The sequence below is a fragment of the Aureobasidium melanogenum genome (genome assembly GCF_000721775.1).
Source record: "Aureobasidium melanogenum CBS 110374 unplaced genomic scaffold scaffold_1, whole genome shotgun sequence".
Taxonomy (NCBI): domain Eukaryota; kingdom Fungi; phylum Ascomycota; class Dothideomycetes; order Dothideales; family Saccotheciaceae; genus Aureobasidium; species Aureobasidium melanogenum.
In genome coordinates, this window is record NW_024470053.1 from 1,952,900 (window position 1) to 1,966,179 (window position 13,280).

At 49.6% G+C, this 13,280-nt stretch overlaps 7 protein-coding genes across 7 annotated transcripts; 3 read left to right on the plus strand and 4 right to left on the minus strand.

Moving 5' to 3' along the window:
• Positions 1-269: 269 nt before the first annotated feature.
• M437DRAFT_71518 (Alpha,alpha-trehalose-phosphate synthase) lies at positions 270-1,937 on the minus strand (the record flags this gene model as incomplete). The annotated part of the gene is made up of 4 exons (XM_041025687.1): positions 270-730; positions 780-1,150; positions 1,205-1,577; positions 1,631-1,937. 4 exons carry the CDS (start codon positions 1,935-1,937, stop codon positions 270-272), a joined length of 1,512 nt encoding a protein of 503 aa, XP_040884745.1.
• An 865-nt stretch (positions 1,938-2,802) lies between these two features.
• Positions 2,803-3,877, plus strand: M437DRAFT_71519 (uncharacterized protein; the record flags this gene model as incomplete). The annotated part of the gene is made up of 2 exons (XM_041025688.1): positions 2,803-3,018; positions 3,071-3,877. 2 exons carry the CDS (start codon positions 2,803-2,805, stop codon positions 3,875-3,877), a joined length of 1,023 nt encoding a protein of 340 aa, XP_040884746.1.
• Positions 3,878-3,911: 34 nt separating this feature from the next.
• On the minus strand, positions 3,912-4,360 carry M437DRAFT_38531 (uncharacterized protein; the record flags this gene model as incomplete). The annotated part of the gene is made up of 2 exons (XM_041019852.1): positions 3,912-3,989; positions 4,277-4,360. Coding segments are annotated over 2 exons (162 nt in total), but the record flags the coding sequence as incomplete, so codon positions are not given.
• Positions 4,361-4,687: 327 nt separating this feature from the next.
• Positions 4,688-7,026, plus strand: M437DRAFT_62103 (Adaptor protein complex beta subunit; the record flags this gene model as incomplete). The annotated part of the gene is made up of 3 exons (XM_041024025.1): positions 4,688-5,555; positions 5,608-6,176; positions 6,229-7,026. 3 exons carry the CDS (start codon positions 4,688-4,690, stop codon positions 7,024-7,026), a joined length of 2,235 nt encoding a protein of 744 aa, XP_040884748.1.
• A 341-nt stretch (positions 7,027-7,367) lies between these two features.
• On the plus strand, positions 7,368-8,680 carry M437DRAFT_62104 (WD40 repeat-like protein; the record flags this gene model as incomplete). The annotated part of the gene is made up of 2 exons (XM_041024026.1): positions 7,368-7,606; positions 7,789-8,680. 2 exons carry the CDS (start codon positions 7,368-7,370, stop codon positions 8,678-8,680), a joined length of 1,131 nt encoding a protein of 376 aa, XP_040884749.1.
• Positions 8,681-8,983: 303 nt separating this feature from the next.
• Positions 8,984-10,174, minus strand: M437DRAFT_71522 (uncharacterized protein; the record flags this gene model as incomplete). Its single annotated transcript, XM_041025689.1, has 2 exons — positions 8,984-9,682; positions 9,737-10,174. 2 exons carry the CDS (start codon positions 10,172-10,174, stop codon positions 8,984-8,986), a joined length of 1,137 nt encoding a protein of 378 aa, XP_040884750.1.
• Positions 10,175-10,689: 515 nt separating this feature from the next.
• Positions 10,690-13,058, minus strand: M437DRAFT_62106 (uncharacterized protein; the record flags this gene model as incomplete). Its single annotated transcript, XM_041024027.1, has 5 exons — positions 10,690-11,000; positions 11,420-11,807; positions 11,861-12,264; positions 12,320-12,526; positions 12,578-13,058. 5 exons carry the CDS (start codon positions 13,056-13,058, stop codon positions 10,690-10,692), a joined length of 1,791 nt encoding a protein of 596 aa, XP_040884751.1.
• Between the last annotated feature and the right edge of the window lie 222 nt (positions 13,059-13,280).

Genomic DNA, 13,280 nt, shown 5'->3' on the forward strand with positions numbered 1-13,280 from the left:
AAAGAACAATTGTCACTCCTCAAGTGTCTATAGTGTCATCAATGAGAGAAAACTAACATAATCTACAAGCCCATGTTGACCTTAGCCACTCGCTGCCTCTCCTTACGCCGTGTACGCCAGCCCATGCTATCGTCAATGAGTCAAATTTGACTTCCGAAGCTCCTCCCTCTGAAAAGTGGTAGTGGCTCTCTTCGCGTCGGGTCTCCCTGAAGTTGAGTATCTGAGCCGACGCCGAAGGTAAATTCTTCGTTGTCTTCGCTTGCAGTGCTCTACTGCACTGTCTCCTCTTGCATCTTCCCATCAAGCTGCGATTGCTTGACCTTGAGCTTCTTCTCGGCCTGCTCAGAGATTCTAGTAAGCTCGTTGACAAAAGACTCGCCCCACCAAGCACTAGTGTACTTGTTGACGTATTTGGCGAGCTTGTGGTAGTTGTTACTTCTCTGCTCATCTCCCATGGTCACAGCGTCGTGGATGGCATCAGCCAACTCTTCCGTGTTCCAGGGGTTGACAATGATGCTACCGTTGAGACTCTGAGCTGCGCCAGTGAATTCGGACAAGATCATGGAACCGTGACGCTTTTGCTGAGTTGCAATGTACTCGTACGAAACGAGGTTCATGCCGTCACGGGTCGACGAGACAAGACAGACGTCACTGACAGCGTAGAGTGCAATAAGTTCATCGAACGAGACGGACTTGTGCATGAAGTGGATGGGCATGAATTCAATGGTTCCTGTCTCTTGTTAGATGCTTGTCAATGTTGACGTTCTTGAGAAACATACCGAATTTGCCGTTGATTCTGCCGACCAGTTCGTTGACGACGGCACGGAGGTTCTGGTACTCCTCTACATCCTGTCTTGAAGGAACAGCAACCTGGACCAGCACAACCTTGCCGATCCATTCGGGGTGTTCTGTCAGAAAGACTTCAAGTGCATGCAGCTTCTGAGGAACACCCTTGATGTAGTCGAGACGGTCAACACCGACGATCAGCTTGACACCTTGGAATTTCTTCTCAAGAGTTTGGATGCGCTCCACGACCTTGGGCTTCTTGAGACCTTCCTCGAACTTCTCAGGGTCGATTCCGATAGGGAATGCACCAACTGTAACGACCTTGCCCTGGAATTCGACTGTATTAGGTGTTGTCGGGAGTTGGCTGTTTTGAGCGTTAGCGACATATCATAGTTTTGCCAGACCCATGCAAACTTACAGGATTCTAGAACAACTGCTGAGGAAGTGCCTAGCATAATCATAGGTGTGGAATCCGACCAAATCGCAGTGCAGGACACCGTTGAGGATCTCGTTACGGACAGGCAAGATTCTGTAAATCTCGCTACTGGGGAAGGGAGTGTGAAGGAAGAAACCGAACTTCACGTTGCGCTTCGAGTCGCCAATTTCTTCGCGGAGCATAGCAGGAAGAAGCATGAGATGGTAGTCGTGTACCCAAATCAAATCATTGTCTTGGACGTCCTTTGCGATTTCTTTTGCGAACAGACGGTTGGCCTCGCGGTAGGCGTTCCATGCAGACTCGTCGAAGGTAATCTCACCGGGGTGGTAGTGGAAGAGAGGCCAGAGGATTGAGTCTGTCGCACAATGTCAGCATAGTGAAACATAAAAGCATCTTCAAGAGACATACTAGAGAAGCCGTTGTAATGTCTGTCGGCCAGCTCATCATCCATGAAGATGGGCACTGCGCCGTACTCTTTCCATAGTCTGTCCTTGACCAGACCGATCTCGTTCTGTGGAACTTGGATACCAGGCCAGCCATACCACTGGAATTTTGTAGTTTTTGCGAGTCCTGAGAGGCCACTGACTAGACCGCCAGAAGACATTGAGAAGTCGTAGGTAGCATCATCGGAGCGCTTGATAGTGATGGGTAGACGGTTGGAAACGAGAAGGAGGCGACCCTTGCCATCGTTGGCAGGCTCTGAAGGATTGGACATGGTTGTGCTTGTGCCTTGTTATAGGTCAAACTGTCTGTCGCGACAATTAGTATTCTTACAGGCGCAGGTTGACAGTTGTAGTCGGAAGCGAAGGAGTGCCGAGTGAACAGCCACAATAGACGATCACATGCCAATGGGTACTCACTTTAGCAACGTTGGGCAGTAACAGAAGGATCAAGTTCGGTAGACCAAAGGCAACGAGGCCTTTTATTGTTGGGCGATGTAGCAGGAAAGCTGTGATGTATTTGTGAGTAAAGCGCCGGGTCTCAACTACAAGCTTGCTTTGGACGCTTGGGCTGGGCTGGTGTGGAGCACTGGAGAATGCTGCGGCTGAAAATGCCTGTCAAAACTCAGGGTGGCTTGTTGGCAATTGTGTCCTTGGGGAGCTACAAGAAAAATTCACGGACAGTCACAGAGCATGTTATATTGGCCTTGTAGCAGGCTCTCCTGTCTGTACTCGGGATAGAAATTCTTGGAAATGTTGAGGATATTCTCCACGCCCTTGCCAACTATGGTAACATCGAATGTTGTGGAAGGCCGTGCGAAGTTACAAAAAATGACATCACCCTTGTAAGAAAAGAACCTTGGAAGTGCTTGCGAATTCGCGATTGCGATGTGGCCTGCAGCTAAGAGGGCAATCCGACCCGCGAACGAGAGTCCCAATAACCAGCCGGGGTGTTGGTGAGCATTCATAAGAGTTGTAGATGTTTCGTGGAAAAAAGTGAAGCAGCGGGCCGGACGAGGAAAGCACTCCGAAACCAAGCAATCCGAAACGTGGGGGCAGCTGCGCGTGAACTGCTTTGCGACGCGTCTTCTATGCATGCTGACAGTCCCGCCAACGACGATCTGATCCAATCGCACAACAATGTCTTCCGAGTCTGAGCTATCCAATGCAGCACCTCCTTCGAATGCCATCTTAGAAAAGACTCTACGCGACATTGTTCGCAAAGCCGAAGTCGACCCTATAACCGTCAAAAGAGTGCGCACAGCTGCCGAGGAGCGTCTAGGACTCGATGCTGGTTTCTTCAAAAGCCATGACGAATGGAACGAAAAGAGCAAGGAAATCATAGAGGATGCTTTTGTACGCTGCAATGTACATCTTATGCATTCAGGATCTGTACTGATCGTCCAAGAACCAACCATCTCAGAAATCCCCTTCGCCTGAACCTACCCCGCCAAAGAAGGCACCTTCGCAAGCAAAGACCACAAAAAGAACCTCCACAAGCAAGGCAAAACCAGCACCTAAGCGTCAAAAGCGCGCCGTCTCAGAATCAGAAGCAGAATCAGAACATTCCGACTTCGAATCTGAAGAAGAGTCCAAGCCCAAATCTAAACCAGCTCAGAAGAAGTCGCAAACGGTGGACTCAGACGAAGAAGACAAGCAGGAAGACAATCAAGATGCGGAGATCCAAGAAGAGGAGGTTGTTGCTGATCACGATTCCGAAAGCGAGATGTCGGTAGTCCTAGACGAGGCACCACCAAAGCGCAAGAAGAGCACGAGTGCCGGCCCGAAGACCAAGGCACAACCCAAAGCAAAGGTCGCCAAAGCTGCTGCTAAACCTTCCGAGCTCAGCGAAGAGGAACAAACGATCAAACGTTTGCAGGGTGAGCTTGTAAAATGCGGCGTTCGAAAACTCTGGCATCGCGAGCTGGCTTCGTACGACACATCAAAAGCCAAGATAGGCCATCTGAAGCAGATGCTAAAGGATGTTGGCATGACTGGAAGGTTCTCTGAGCAGAAGGCTAAGGCCATCAAGGAACGCAGAGAATTGGAGGCCGATCTGGAAGCCGTTCAAGAAGGAGCCAAGCAATGGGGCAACGAGAAAGACAGCGGCGAGGACGACTCAGAGGCTGAAGACGCACCTAGGCCTCAACGCAGAGCAGCTGCAAATCGTTTTGTCGATTTCGGCGATGATGATGACGATGACGATGATGAGTAACGAGCAATTGGTTTCGAAGGAGTCGTTGGTCGCTTCATCGTTGTGCAGTAGATCGCTGGGCAACTATGCTGAAAGCAGCGACTGAAGAAATGAACAAAACCAGATTGTAGAACTAGATGCATCCTTATAAGCATGAGTTTTCACAGCAACTTTTCTCCAAGGACACGCAGCAAAACGAACAGAAATCTGCATCGTGATAGCGGGAGCGTGATCAGAACAGACTATGAAGGGAATGCGGGGAGAGTAATGGCAGGGGCAGTTGCAGGTGGACATGATCCATCAAGGAGCAATGCCAAAGTTTAAAAGGGGCACAACCAGTATCAACAGATTGTGTATCGTCTTGTGAGTGTCGTGATAGTAGTAGGTAATACTGCAGAAAGTGGTGAAATGGTGACTTACAGCATTTCTTGAATATGCGCTCTCTTCTGCTTCCGTACGAGCTTCAACAAAGAGTCGGCGAAGGTTTGGAAGATTCGAAGGCTGCTCTCATTTAGCACATATATCGGAACCAGGCATGAAAATAAGATACCATGATACTTGTGAGGCTTGTGCTCGTGGTAAGAAGATGAAACCGAGGAGTGGAGGTTTTTGCGAGGGAGGTACGTGCATTAAAGTTATTCAATTATGCCTTCTCCACGTCAGTCACAACTTTGGCGGGCACCTGTAGGGAGCATCAACAACCTTCATTTCATTGTCCCTTCCACCATCAACAACAACGCAACTTCGACTTCTGCCTCACCGCCCGATAACTTACCCTGGACCTAGAGAAACATATTGACAAGAGCTGGGATATACAAATACAACGACAGGATGGCGGTAAACCGGCTCCGCAACGCACTGGCGGTGCCTCGCAAGGGCGAGACGTACGAGCTTCGCGCTGGTCTGGTGTCGCAATACGCCTACGAGCGCAAGGAGTCCATCCAAAAGACTATCATGGCTATGACGTTAGGAAAGGATGTATCGGCTCTGTTCCCGGATGTGCTCAAGAACATAGCCACTGGGGATCTGGACCAGAAGAAGCTGGTCTACCTATACCTCATGAACTACGCCAAAAGTCATCCCGACCTCTGTATTCTGGCAGTCAACACTTTCGTACAAGATTCAGAAGATCCAAACCCTCTGGTCAGAGCACTGGCTATCCGTACTATGGGATGTATCCGAGTCGATAAGATGGTGGATTACATGGAGGAGCCGCTACGGAAGACATTACGAGACGAGAGTCCCTACGTTCGCAAGACTGCTGCTTTGTGTGTGGCCAAGCTGTTCGACCTCAACCCGTCCATGTGCCTGGAGAACGGCTTCTTGGAGACCTTGCAGGAGATGATTAGTGATTCAAATCCTATGGTCGTCGCCAACTGTGTCACCGCACTTGCCGAGATTGGAGAGGCAGCGCCAGAAACTAACGCTTTGATCGTGACGCCTCAGACACTGAAGAAGCTACTGCTCGCCCTCAACGAGTGCACGGAATGGGGTCGCATCACCATTCTGACCACCCTGGCCGAGTACAGGCCTACCGAGCAAAAGGAAGCCGAGCACATCTGCGAGCGCGTCGTGCCCCAATTCCAGCATGCCAATCCTAGTGTCGTCCTGGCTGCCGTCAAGTGTGTCTTCTTGCACATGCAGAACATCAACCCTGAGCTCGGCAGGACCTATGCTAAGAAGATGGCGCCTCCGCTTGGTATGTGCATGCAGTCAGAATCTGCCTCGCCTTGCTAACATGTGTCGCATAGTCACTCTCGTATCATCCCAGCCCGAAGTCCAATATGTCGCTTTGCGTAACATCGATCTCCTACTTCAGAAACAGCCTTCGCTCTTGTCGAAGGAGATGCGCGTCTTCTTCTGCAAATACAACGACCCGCCGTACCTCAAGTTCCAAAAACTCCAGATCATGGTTCGTATTGCCAACGACTCAAACGTGGAACAGTTGCTTGCCGAATTGAAAGAGTATGCTATGGAAGTCGATATGGATTTCGTCAGGAGAGCCATCAAAGCCATTGGTCAGGTTGCCATTAAGATTGAGAACGCCTGTGAGAAAGCTGTCAACGTCCTGCTTGAACTTATCAACACCAAGCAAGCATACGTTGTGCAAGAAGTCGTGGTTGTGATTAAGGACATCTTCAGAAAATACCCCGGCTATGAGGGTATCATCCCTACATTGTGTCAATGTATCGATGACTTGGACGAGCCAAATGCACGTGGAGCCTTAATCTGGATCGTCGGTGAATATGCCGAGAAGATTAGCAATGCTGGCGATATTCTGTCTGGCTTTGTTGATGGTTTCGCAGAAGAATTTACTCAGGTGAGTTTTGCTGAGTTGAGTCTATTCCAAACATTCGCTAACCATTCGACAGACGCAACTCCAAATCTTGACAGCTGTGGTCAAACTCTTCTTGAAGAAGCCTGATCAAGCACAAGGACTGGTACAGAAGGTTCTACAGACCGCAACAGTGGAGTGCGATAACCCGGATATTCGTGATAGAGCATACGTCTATTGGCGACTCTTGTCGAGTGACCCTCAGATCGCAAAGAACATCGTCCTCGCACAACGACCGGCCATTACTTCGACAATCTCGACATTGCCCATGCCGCTGCTCGACTCGCTCATGCCAGACCTTTCAACACTTGCCTCTGTCTACCACAAGCCGCCACAGACTTTCCTCGGCCAAGGTCGCTCCTCCGCAAATGCTTTGCAACAAGCCGCCATCGAGGAAGCCGCTCAGAATGCTCGCGAAAACCCTATCGCTGCTGCAGCCGCTGCCGCCGCTGTTTCGGGCCAGGTAAGCACCGTCGTGCAAAGCCATGCCGAGAACTTACTCGACATCGACTTCGATGGTGCAGCCCCAGCCAGTATGCAAAAAGCACCAGCGGGCGGCGCATCAGGTCTGGAAGGTCTCGCTGGTACGCCTATGCGTGTTGCCAGCCCAACAGTTAACGAGCCTATGGGTGGTGGCATGGAAGATCTCATGGGTATCTTTGGCTCTTCCGGTGGCGCTTCTGCCGCACCTCTTGCAGGCAACTCCGGCTCTGATGACTTGATGAACGGATTTGCGAGCTTGAATATGGAGGCTTCACAACCGCCACCACCACAGACCCAACTGCATGGTGGAGGTGGCAACAAGGCTAATGAAGACATTCTCGGCCTGTTTTAGACGAATGGGCTCTAGGAAGTCATATAATCTGTCCCTTTAGCGAAAGTTGTTGTGTCCTTATAGACCACATAAATGTTATTCTCAGTCGCACTTGCTTCCAAGCATTGATACTCTCGTGTCTTTACAGTTTGGTGACAGGTAAAAATTCAAACATGTAGTGCCTGTTTCCACGATCATGTATCACATCTCTATAATCATTCTATCCTCTGCTCTCGGCGATCAAGTCACTTCGGATATAGCCCGGATATAACGATATAAGCAAGCTCGCAAACAAAAACTTCGATGTAACCAGCAAGCAGGGTCACTCTTACCGATCCAACAGCAAAGCGACCCACGAAGACATGACTTCAATCACTTCAAGTCAATCTCTGGTTCTGGATCTCCCACCGAGCTGCATCGAGTTTTGTCCAACATCTCGTGACTATTTCGTCGTTGGCACATATTTTCTGGAGAAGAAAGAGCAAGATGCAAGTGTTGAAAATGCTACGGGAGAGGAGGAAGAGAAGAGTGAAGATACAGACAAGAAACCCCAAACTAGAACTGGTTCGTTGATTTTGTTCAAAATCGAGGGTGATGAGGTGTAAGTTTTGTCCTCTTTTCTTCTGCTCAATCTCGATTTCTTGCTATGAACGCCATCTTTTATCTTTTTTTCCAAGTCAGATATCATTTTTCAAAAGGAACAAAGCAGAAGAAATCAATTTGTATCCTATCACTTTCTTTTTGCACAAGGACCAAGAGGCTTACTCTAAATTATCCCTCCAGTAAACTCATCTCAACAACACCAACTCCCTACGCCATCCTCGACATACATTTTTCACCCCACGATCCTACACTCCTAGCAGTGGCAGCATCAACGGGAGCTGTCCAACTCTTCCGGTTCTCTGCTTCGTCTCCCGCACTCTCCCCACTTTCCACGTATCAGTTCTTCTCACCAGAGATTTTGGTCTTGTCGCTCGCTTGGCATCCTACGTCTTCACATATCCTGGGCGTCACGGCTTCGAATGGTGGTGTGTATACTGTGGACGTTTCCGTAGCGGAAACAGGAGCACAAGACACAGCCAAAGAAATCCTGGTCCATGAGTTAGAAGCTTGGACTCTTGCTTTTTCGCATACGGGAAAGGAAGTTTGGTCTGGTGGCGATGATGCTACGTTGAGATTCTCAACTTTACCTCCCTTCTCTACCTCTGAGGAAGAAGAAAACTTCCTCCCAACTCAATGGCAAGACCGTCGCGCCCACAACGCAGGCGTAACAGCCATCCTGCCCCTGGCCAACGAACCCAACATTTTAATCACAGGAAGTTACGACGACAACATTCGCATTCTTTCCTGTCCCCAAATCGGCAGGAAACAAGTTCTGGCAGAGGAAAACCTTGAAGGCGGTGTCTGGCGCCTTAAACTCCTTACTTCCTCACCCAACGATGGCAAGTATATGGTTCTGGCATCTTGCATGCATGCAGGTACGAGGATCGTTGCTGTGACGAAGGATGAAGGTGGTGAGTGGGGCATTGAGGTATTGGCGAGGTTTGAAGAACACAAGAGTATGAATTATGGTAGTGATGTGCAGCCGGGATCTACAGATGGTGGAGAGCAGACTGTCATCTCGACGAGCTTCTATGATAAGCTGTTATGTTTGTGGAGGTTTGATCTGTCTTGAGAGCATTGGACTTTATGGAAGCAGCAGCTTATCATCACGAGAGAGAGCAGAGGCCTGCTGATAGAAGGCATGATGGTTCGAAAGGCACATGATTGTTCGCTTAGAAAAGAGACACGAACAGCCAGACACTAAAAATGCTCAGACAAAACATGGTATAATAAAGATTAGGGGTTTTGCTATTTCAACTAAGAAGACGCATAACTCATAAGCTCATGACAAAGGCACTGATCGCAACTCAAGGGACATTACTACTCAACGTTTTCGAAAACCACATTCTCCCAACTGACAAGATCTGCTCCGTACCTAGCCGAGGACACGAGCAGCTACATTGCGAGCGTGCTCAGAGTCGTTGTCGCCGGTGACGGACGATGTCTCGGCAGCAGTGGTATGAGGCTGAGTTTCGGCGTGAGTCTCGTATGCAACTGGCTCGTGAGCAGTTACAGAAGGCTCGGCCGAGGTGGTGTATTGCTCGGTGGGTTGAGTGTACTCAGAGTGCTGGGTGGGGTACTCGGCCTGCTGGGTGTACTGTTCAGAGTGTGCAATGTGCGATCCTGCGTCGATAGAGCTGGAAACGTCGCTAGCGTGACCTTGCATAGGGGCAGCGGGCATGGCGCCGACACCAAGGCCACCAGCATTGGAGTTGATGGGCTCGACATCAGGAGTCCAGTTTCTGAGTTCGTCCTCGGCAACGTTCAAGACCTCTCTTGCGTGCTCAGCGTGAGTGAAAGCGGGGTGGGCATCTCCGGGAACAATAGGAGTGTCGTCAACGAGGTTGAGCAACTTTCTTGCGTTCTTGGCCAGGAGAATCTGCTTCTCGGCGCGCTCAATGATGGCAGCAGTGTGAATGTCGTAAGCCTCCTTGAACTTCTGGCGGGTGATGTTGGTAAGCTGAGCCTCGGCGACGAGAGACTGAGCCTCTGCGCGGACAAGCTCCTGCTCGAGGGTGACAATCTTGGTGGAGCTGGGCTCCTTGTACTTCAGCTTCTGAATCTCGTCGGAAATCTAGACGGATAAGTTAGTATGCTTGATTGTCGTGTGACACACAGAAGTGCTTACCTTAGCCTTGTGGTCGCGCGAGGGCTGAACGGAAGACTCGGTGTTGCGAATCTGCTTGAGGACACTTCTGCTGTCTTCGAGACCTTGTGCGAGGACATCCTCTTGCTCAGCAATCTCGGCCAGCAAGACACCAAGCTTGTCCGAGATTTCGGAGATGGCGTCGTCGCCAGTCTCCTCACCCCAGTCGCTGAGTTGAGAGGCGATGTTGGACTGCTCCTTGGCTGCGGCCTCGTATGCGCCAATGGCGTGGTTCTCGGTCTTGATCAAGCGGTAGAGCTTCTTGGAGAGCTCGGGCTGCTGGATACCACGAAGACTAGCCATGGTGAAGCGGTGCTTGCCGGATGACTTGTCGCTGCCATGGTGGCCCTTTGATCTTATGGAAAGGGAGCGGTTCCTGTCCAGGGCATTAGATACGAACAAGAATAGCGGGGCGGCCATGGCGAAAGATGAATGTTACTGACATGATGAGAATAGGGAAGCTGAGCTTTCGGAGTTAGGTATGTTTGAGTGATAGGTTTAACAGAGTCGCAGTTGCAGTTTACGTCTCTGTGTCGGTATGGAAAGAAGAATTGAAAGATAGGAATGTGCAGAGGAAACAAAAGATCAAGATGCAGCAGGCGCGCGACCCAAGAGACGACGACGTCATGCGTCTCACATGCTCGCCGGCCGTTGTCAGCCAATTTGAGGGTCCAGCCACTTGCGGACATGCTTGCTTCCGATTCCATACCGGTGCATCCGGCATTCAATATCCTCTGTCGAGTCTTTGTCCTTGAGTTCGACCTTCGCTAATCGTACTCGTACTTGGCTGTCTTATGTACAATGAATGCTCTTTGACCATTTGGAGGAAGGAAAAGAAAACGCCAGCTTAGTCAACATCCACATATCACCAACTCTGCACACTCGCATTCATTGTGTATACAACTGCTCAACAGCGTCCAATAGTTTGCTTCTCCTCATATACAATTCTTCGTTGCTCTTGAGCCACCAATGATGCAATCATCGCTCGACCACTCGAATGTCGCGGTGAGGGTAGCTGACTGAAGGCTGGCTCGAGCGGTAGACGTAGCGGACAGAAGTGTCGCTCGAACGATAATCGTTGCCGTAGTTGCTGTATCGACGACGGTTTCTGGGGAGTGGAGAGGTCCGTCTAGCTGGCCCGGCATGGTAATTTGATACATGTCTTGCTGGCTCGTCCCAGCTGCGACCGACTCGCTCTTCTTTGCTCGTGATGATACACATGCTGTCTTGATGCGACGCCGCTGCTCTGTCCAAGGTGTAGAGCTGATGGTTTGTTTGTTGGTCGCTCTGCAATAGTTTGGTAATTAATTGATGAGGAGGGTGCTGCAGGACAAAACTCGACCATCGACTTCTGGTCCAGGAGATTGCAAAGTCGCCAATAGCTCTCGAGTTGTCGACGATACTTGCCGTCCTCACACTCATGTGGTTGGCATTATGACGCGGCTGATCCTGGCCAAATTAAGTGGCGTCAGGTCAGCTACTTAGAAGACATGTCTTGTCACCTCACGGGAGGTAGAAGTACAGATTTGCAAATCATCGCATTGAATTTGGAACTCTACTGGTATGCATGCTCTCCGCGATGGTCCAAGGTCGGCTGCAGCGTGTGCTTGAACATGAAGCACCACGACTTTTGTCAACTTTCACTCCACAGCTAATGTGGCCAACCTTCGCCTGCTCTGCTCTGGTCCATCGTCTCTTCCTCAGCTCGATCAAAGGAGTCGGGGATGCTCTTTTCTGGAAAGCTTCTCTCAGGAGTCTCGCACAGATCGATGTAGACACCGCTTCCTGCTCTGAGTGCATCGACCATTGCATCTTCGTTCATAGGCTTACCAAGGTCTCCTTCTACAGTCTTGTCTTGGTCTTGGTCTTGACTGTGAGGCTCTGATGGCTTCTCGATCTCTGAGTTCTTGTCTACCGTTGCCGTAAAGCCAGGTTCAGGTCCATCTTTGATGTCCTCCGACATCTTGGTGTCTTGTCCAATGGCATTCGTCATGATAGGCAAAGTACTCATGACCGTGACCCTGGCTTTGCAAACAACGGTACGCTTCTGGTTCTGATTCAGGGTTAGGCAAGTCATCTGGAAAAAAAGTCTGTCATACTGCTCACCTCTTGGTCATCCTGCTCCAGTCGGCAAAGTTGTGGAAACAGAGACGCCTTGACCCATCCTGCCTTCTCGGCAAACATGCCCTCCATCTCTGAAGGGTCAAAGAGGCTCCGCTCTCCTTTGCCCATTGCCGAAACTAGGTCGAAGCTGAATTGCCATTTTTGGTAATCCAGCATACAAACGGTCTGCAGGAGCGGTTCCAGAGCATCCGAGAGCTCTCCACGAATGCTTTCATTGATCTTGAGATCAGTCAAGATTTCAATGATCCTTTGGGATTCGTCCAGGAGAAACTTCAATACCAACTCTTTTGCAGTATTCATCGAGCCTTGGCCATTGTCGGTGAGAACTTCGTTGGTGAGTGAAAGCCATTGTTTGATCTTCTTTCGCTTCTCTGGATCTCTAGGTTCTGTGAACGGATTAAACCTCTCTCCTGTTCTTAGAAAATTACATGTGGAGCTTACCAGGGATCTTTTGATAGCACTTCGTGGCTGCCCTAACTAGTTTGTTGTGGGGCCAGCCGAATACCATCTCTGAGTTCACAACATCGACAAGAACCAGGGACACTGCCAGAATGCAGAGATTCATTTTCACCTCCTTGGTGTTGTCTTTGTTGTCGGGCAGGTATTTGTCAAGGTATTCTTGCCAATATGCGGGGCTGGGTACAACATCTGGAAGATGGTTTGTCAGCCTTTATCTCGGAGCCAGCCCATACGACTTACTGAATCCTTGTTTGCGGAGAACGTTGTAAAAGCATTCTTTGATGGCCACAAAAGCACAGCTCATGACTTCATGAAATGTTTCATCTGATATCTGGTTGTCCAGCCTGGAGGAAGACGCAACCTCTTGCTTGAATTTGAGATTCTGGTCAGATAAGTCTCTACGCTCCTCGTCGTCTTCCTCCAGTAACGCGTTGTACTGTTGATCTTTTTCCTCGAGTTGCTGGTCTTTTTCCTCGATGAGCAATTTGTACTTTTCGTTCTCCTTGAGCAGTTTTTTGGCTGCGGCGTTTGTTGTTCTGGACTTTTTCTGCTGCCACAAGACTTTCGTGCCTTGCTTAGACTTGCTGATCTTTGCTTTGTGGTTCTTCGATCTTGTGTTGACGCGTTTGAGCACAGCGTTATCCTTCTTGAGAACTTTGTTTTCTTCCTTCAGTGCGAGCACCTCTGCTTGCAACTTATCGAATGCTTCAACATGCTTCATACTGGCACGTCTAGAAGCTGTCAGTTGAGTGTTGGCATTTGTGTTGGAAAGATGCGAGTCAATACTTAGTCTCAGGTGCGATTTCTATCTCATGCTTCTTTCGAGTCGTAGGCGGCATAGTTGTGTCGACAATCACAGAGAAAAGCACAAATTTGGGTATGAAAAGGTGAACTAGAAAGAGAGGAGAGAAGTGGACTTTGATCATTTGGAATGAGACAAATA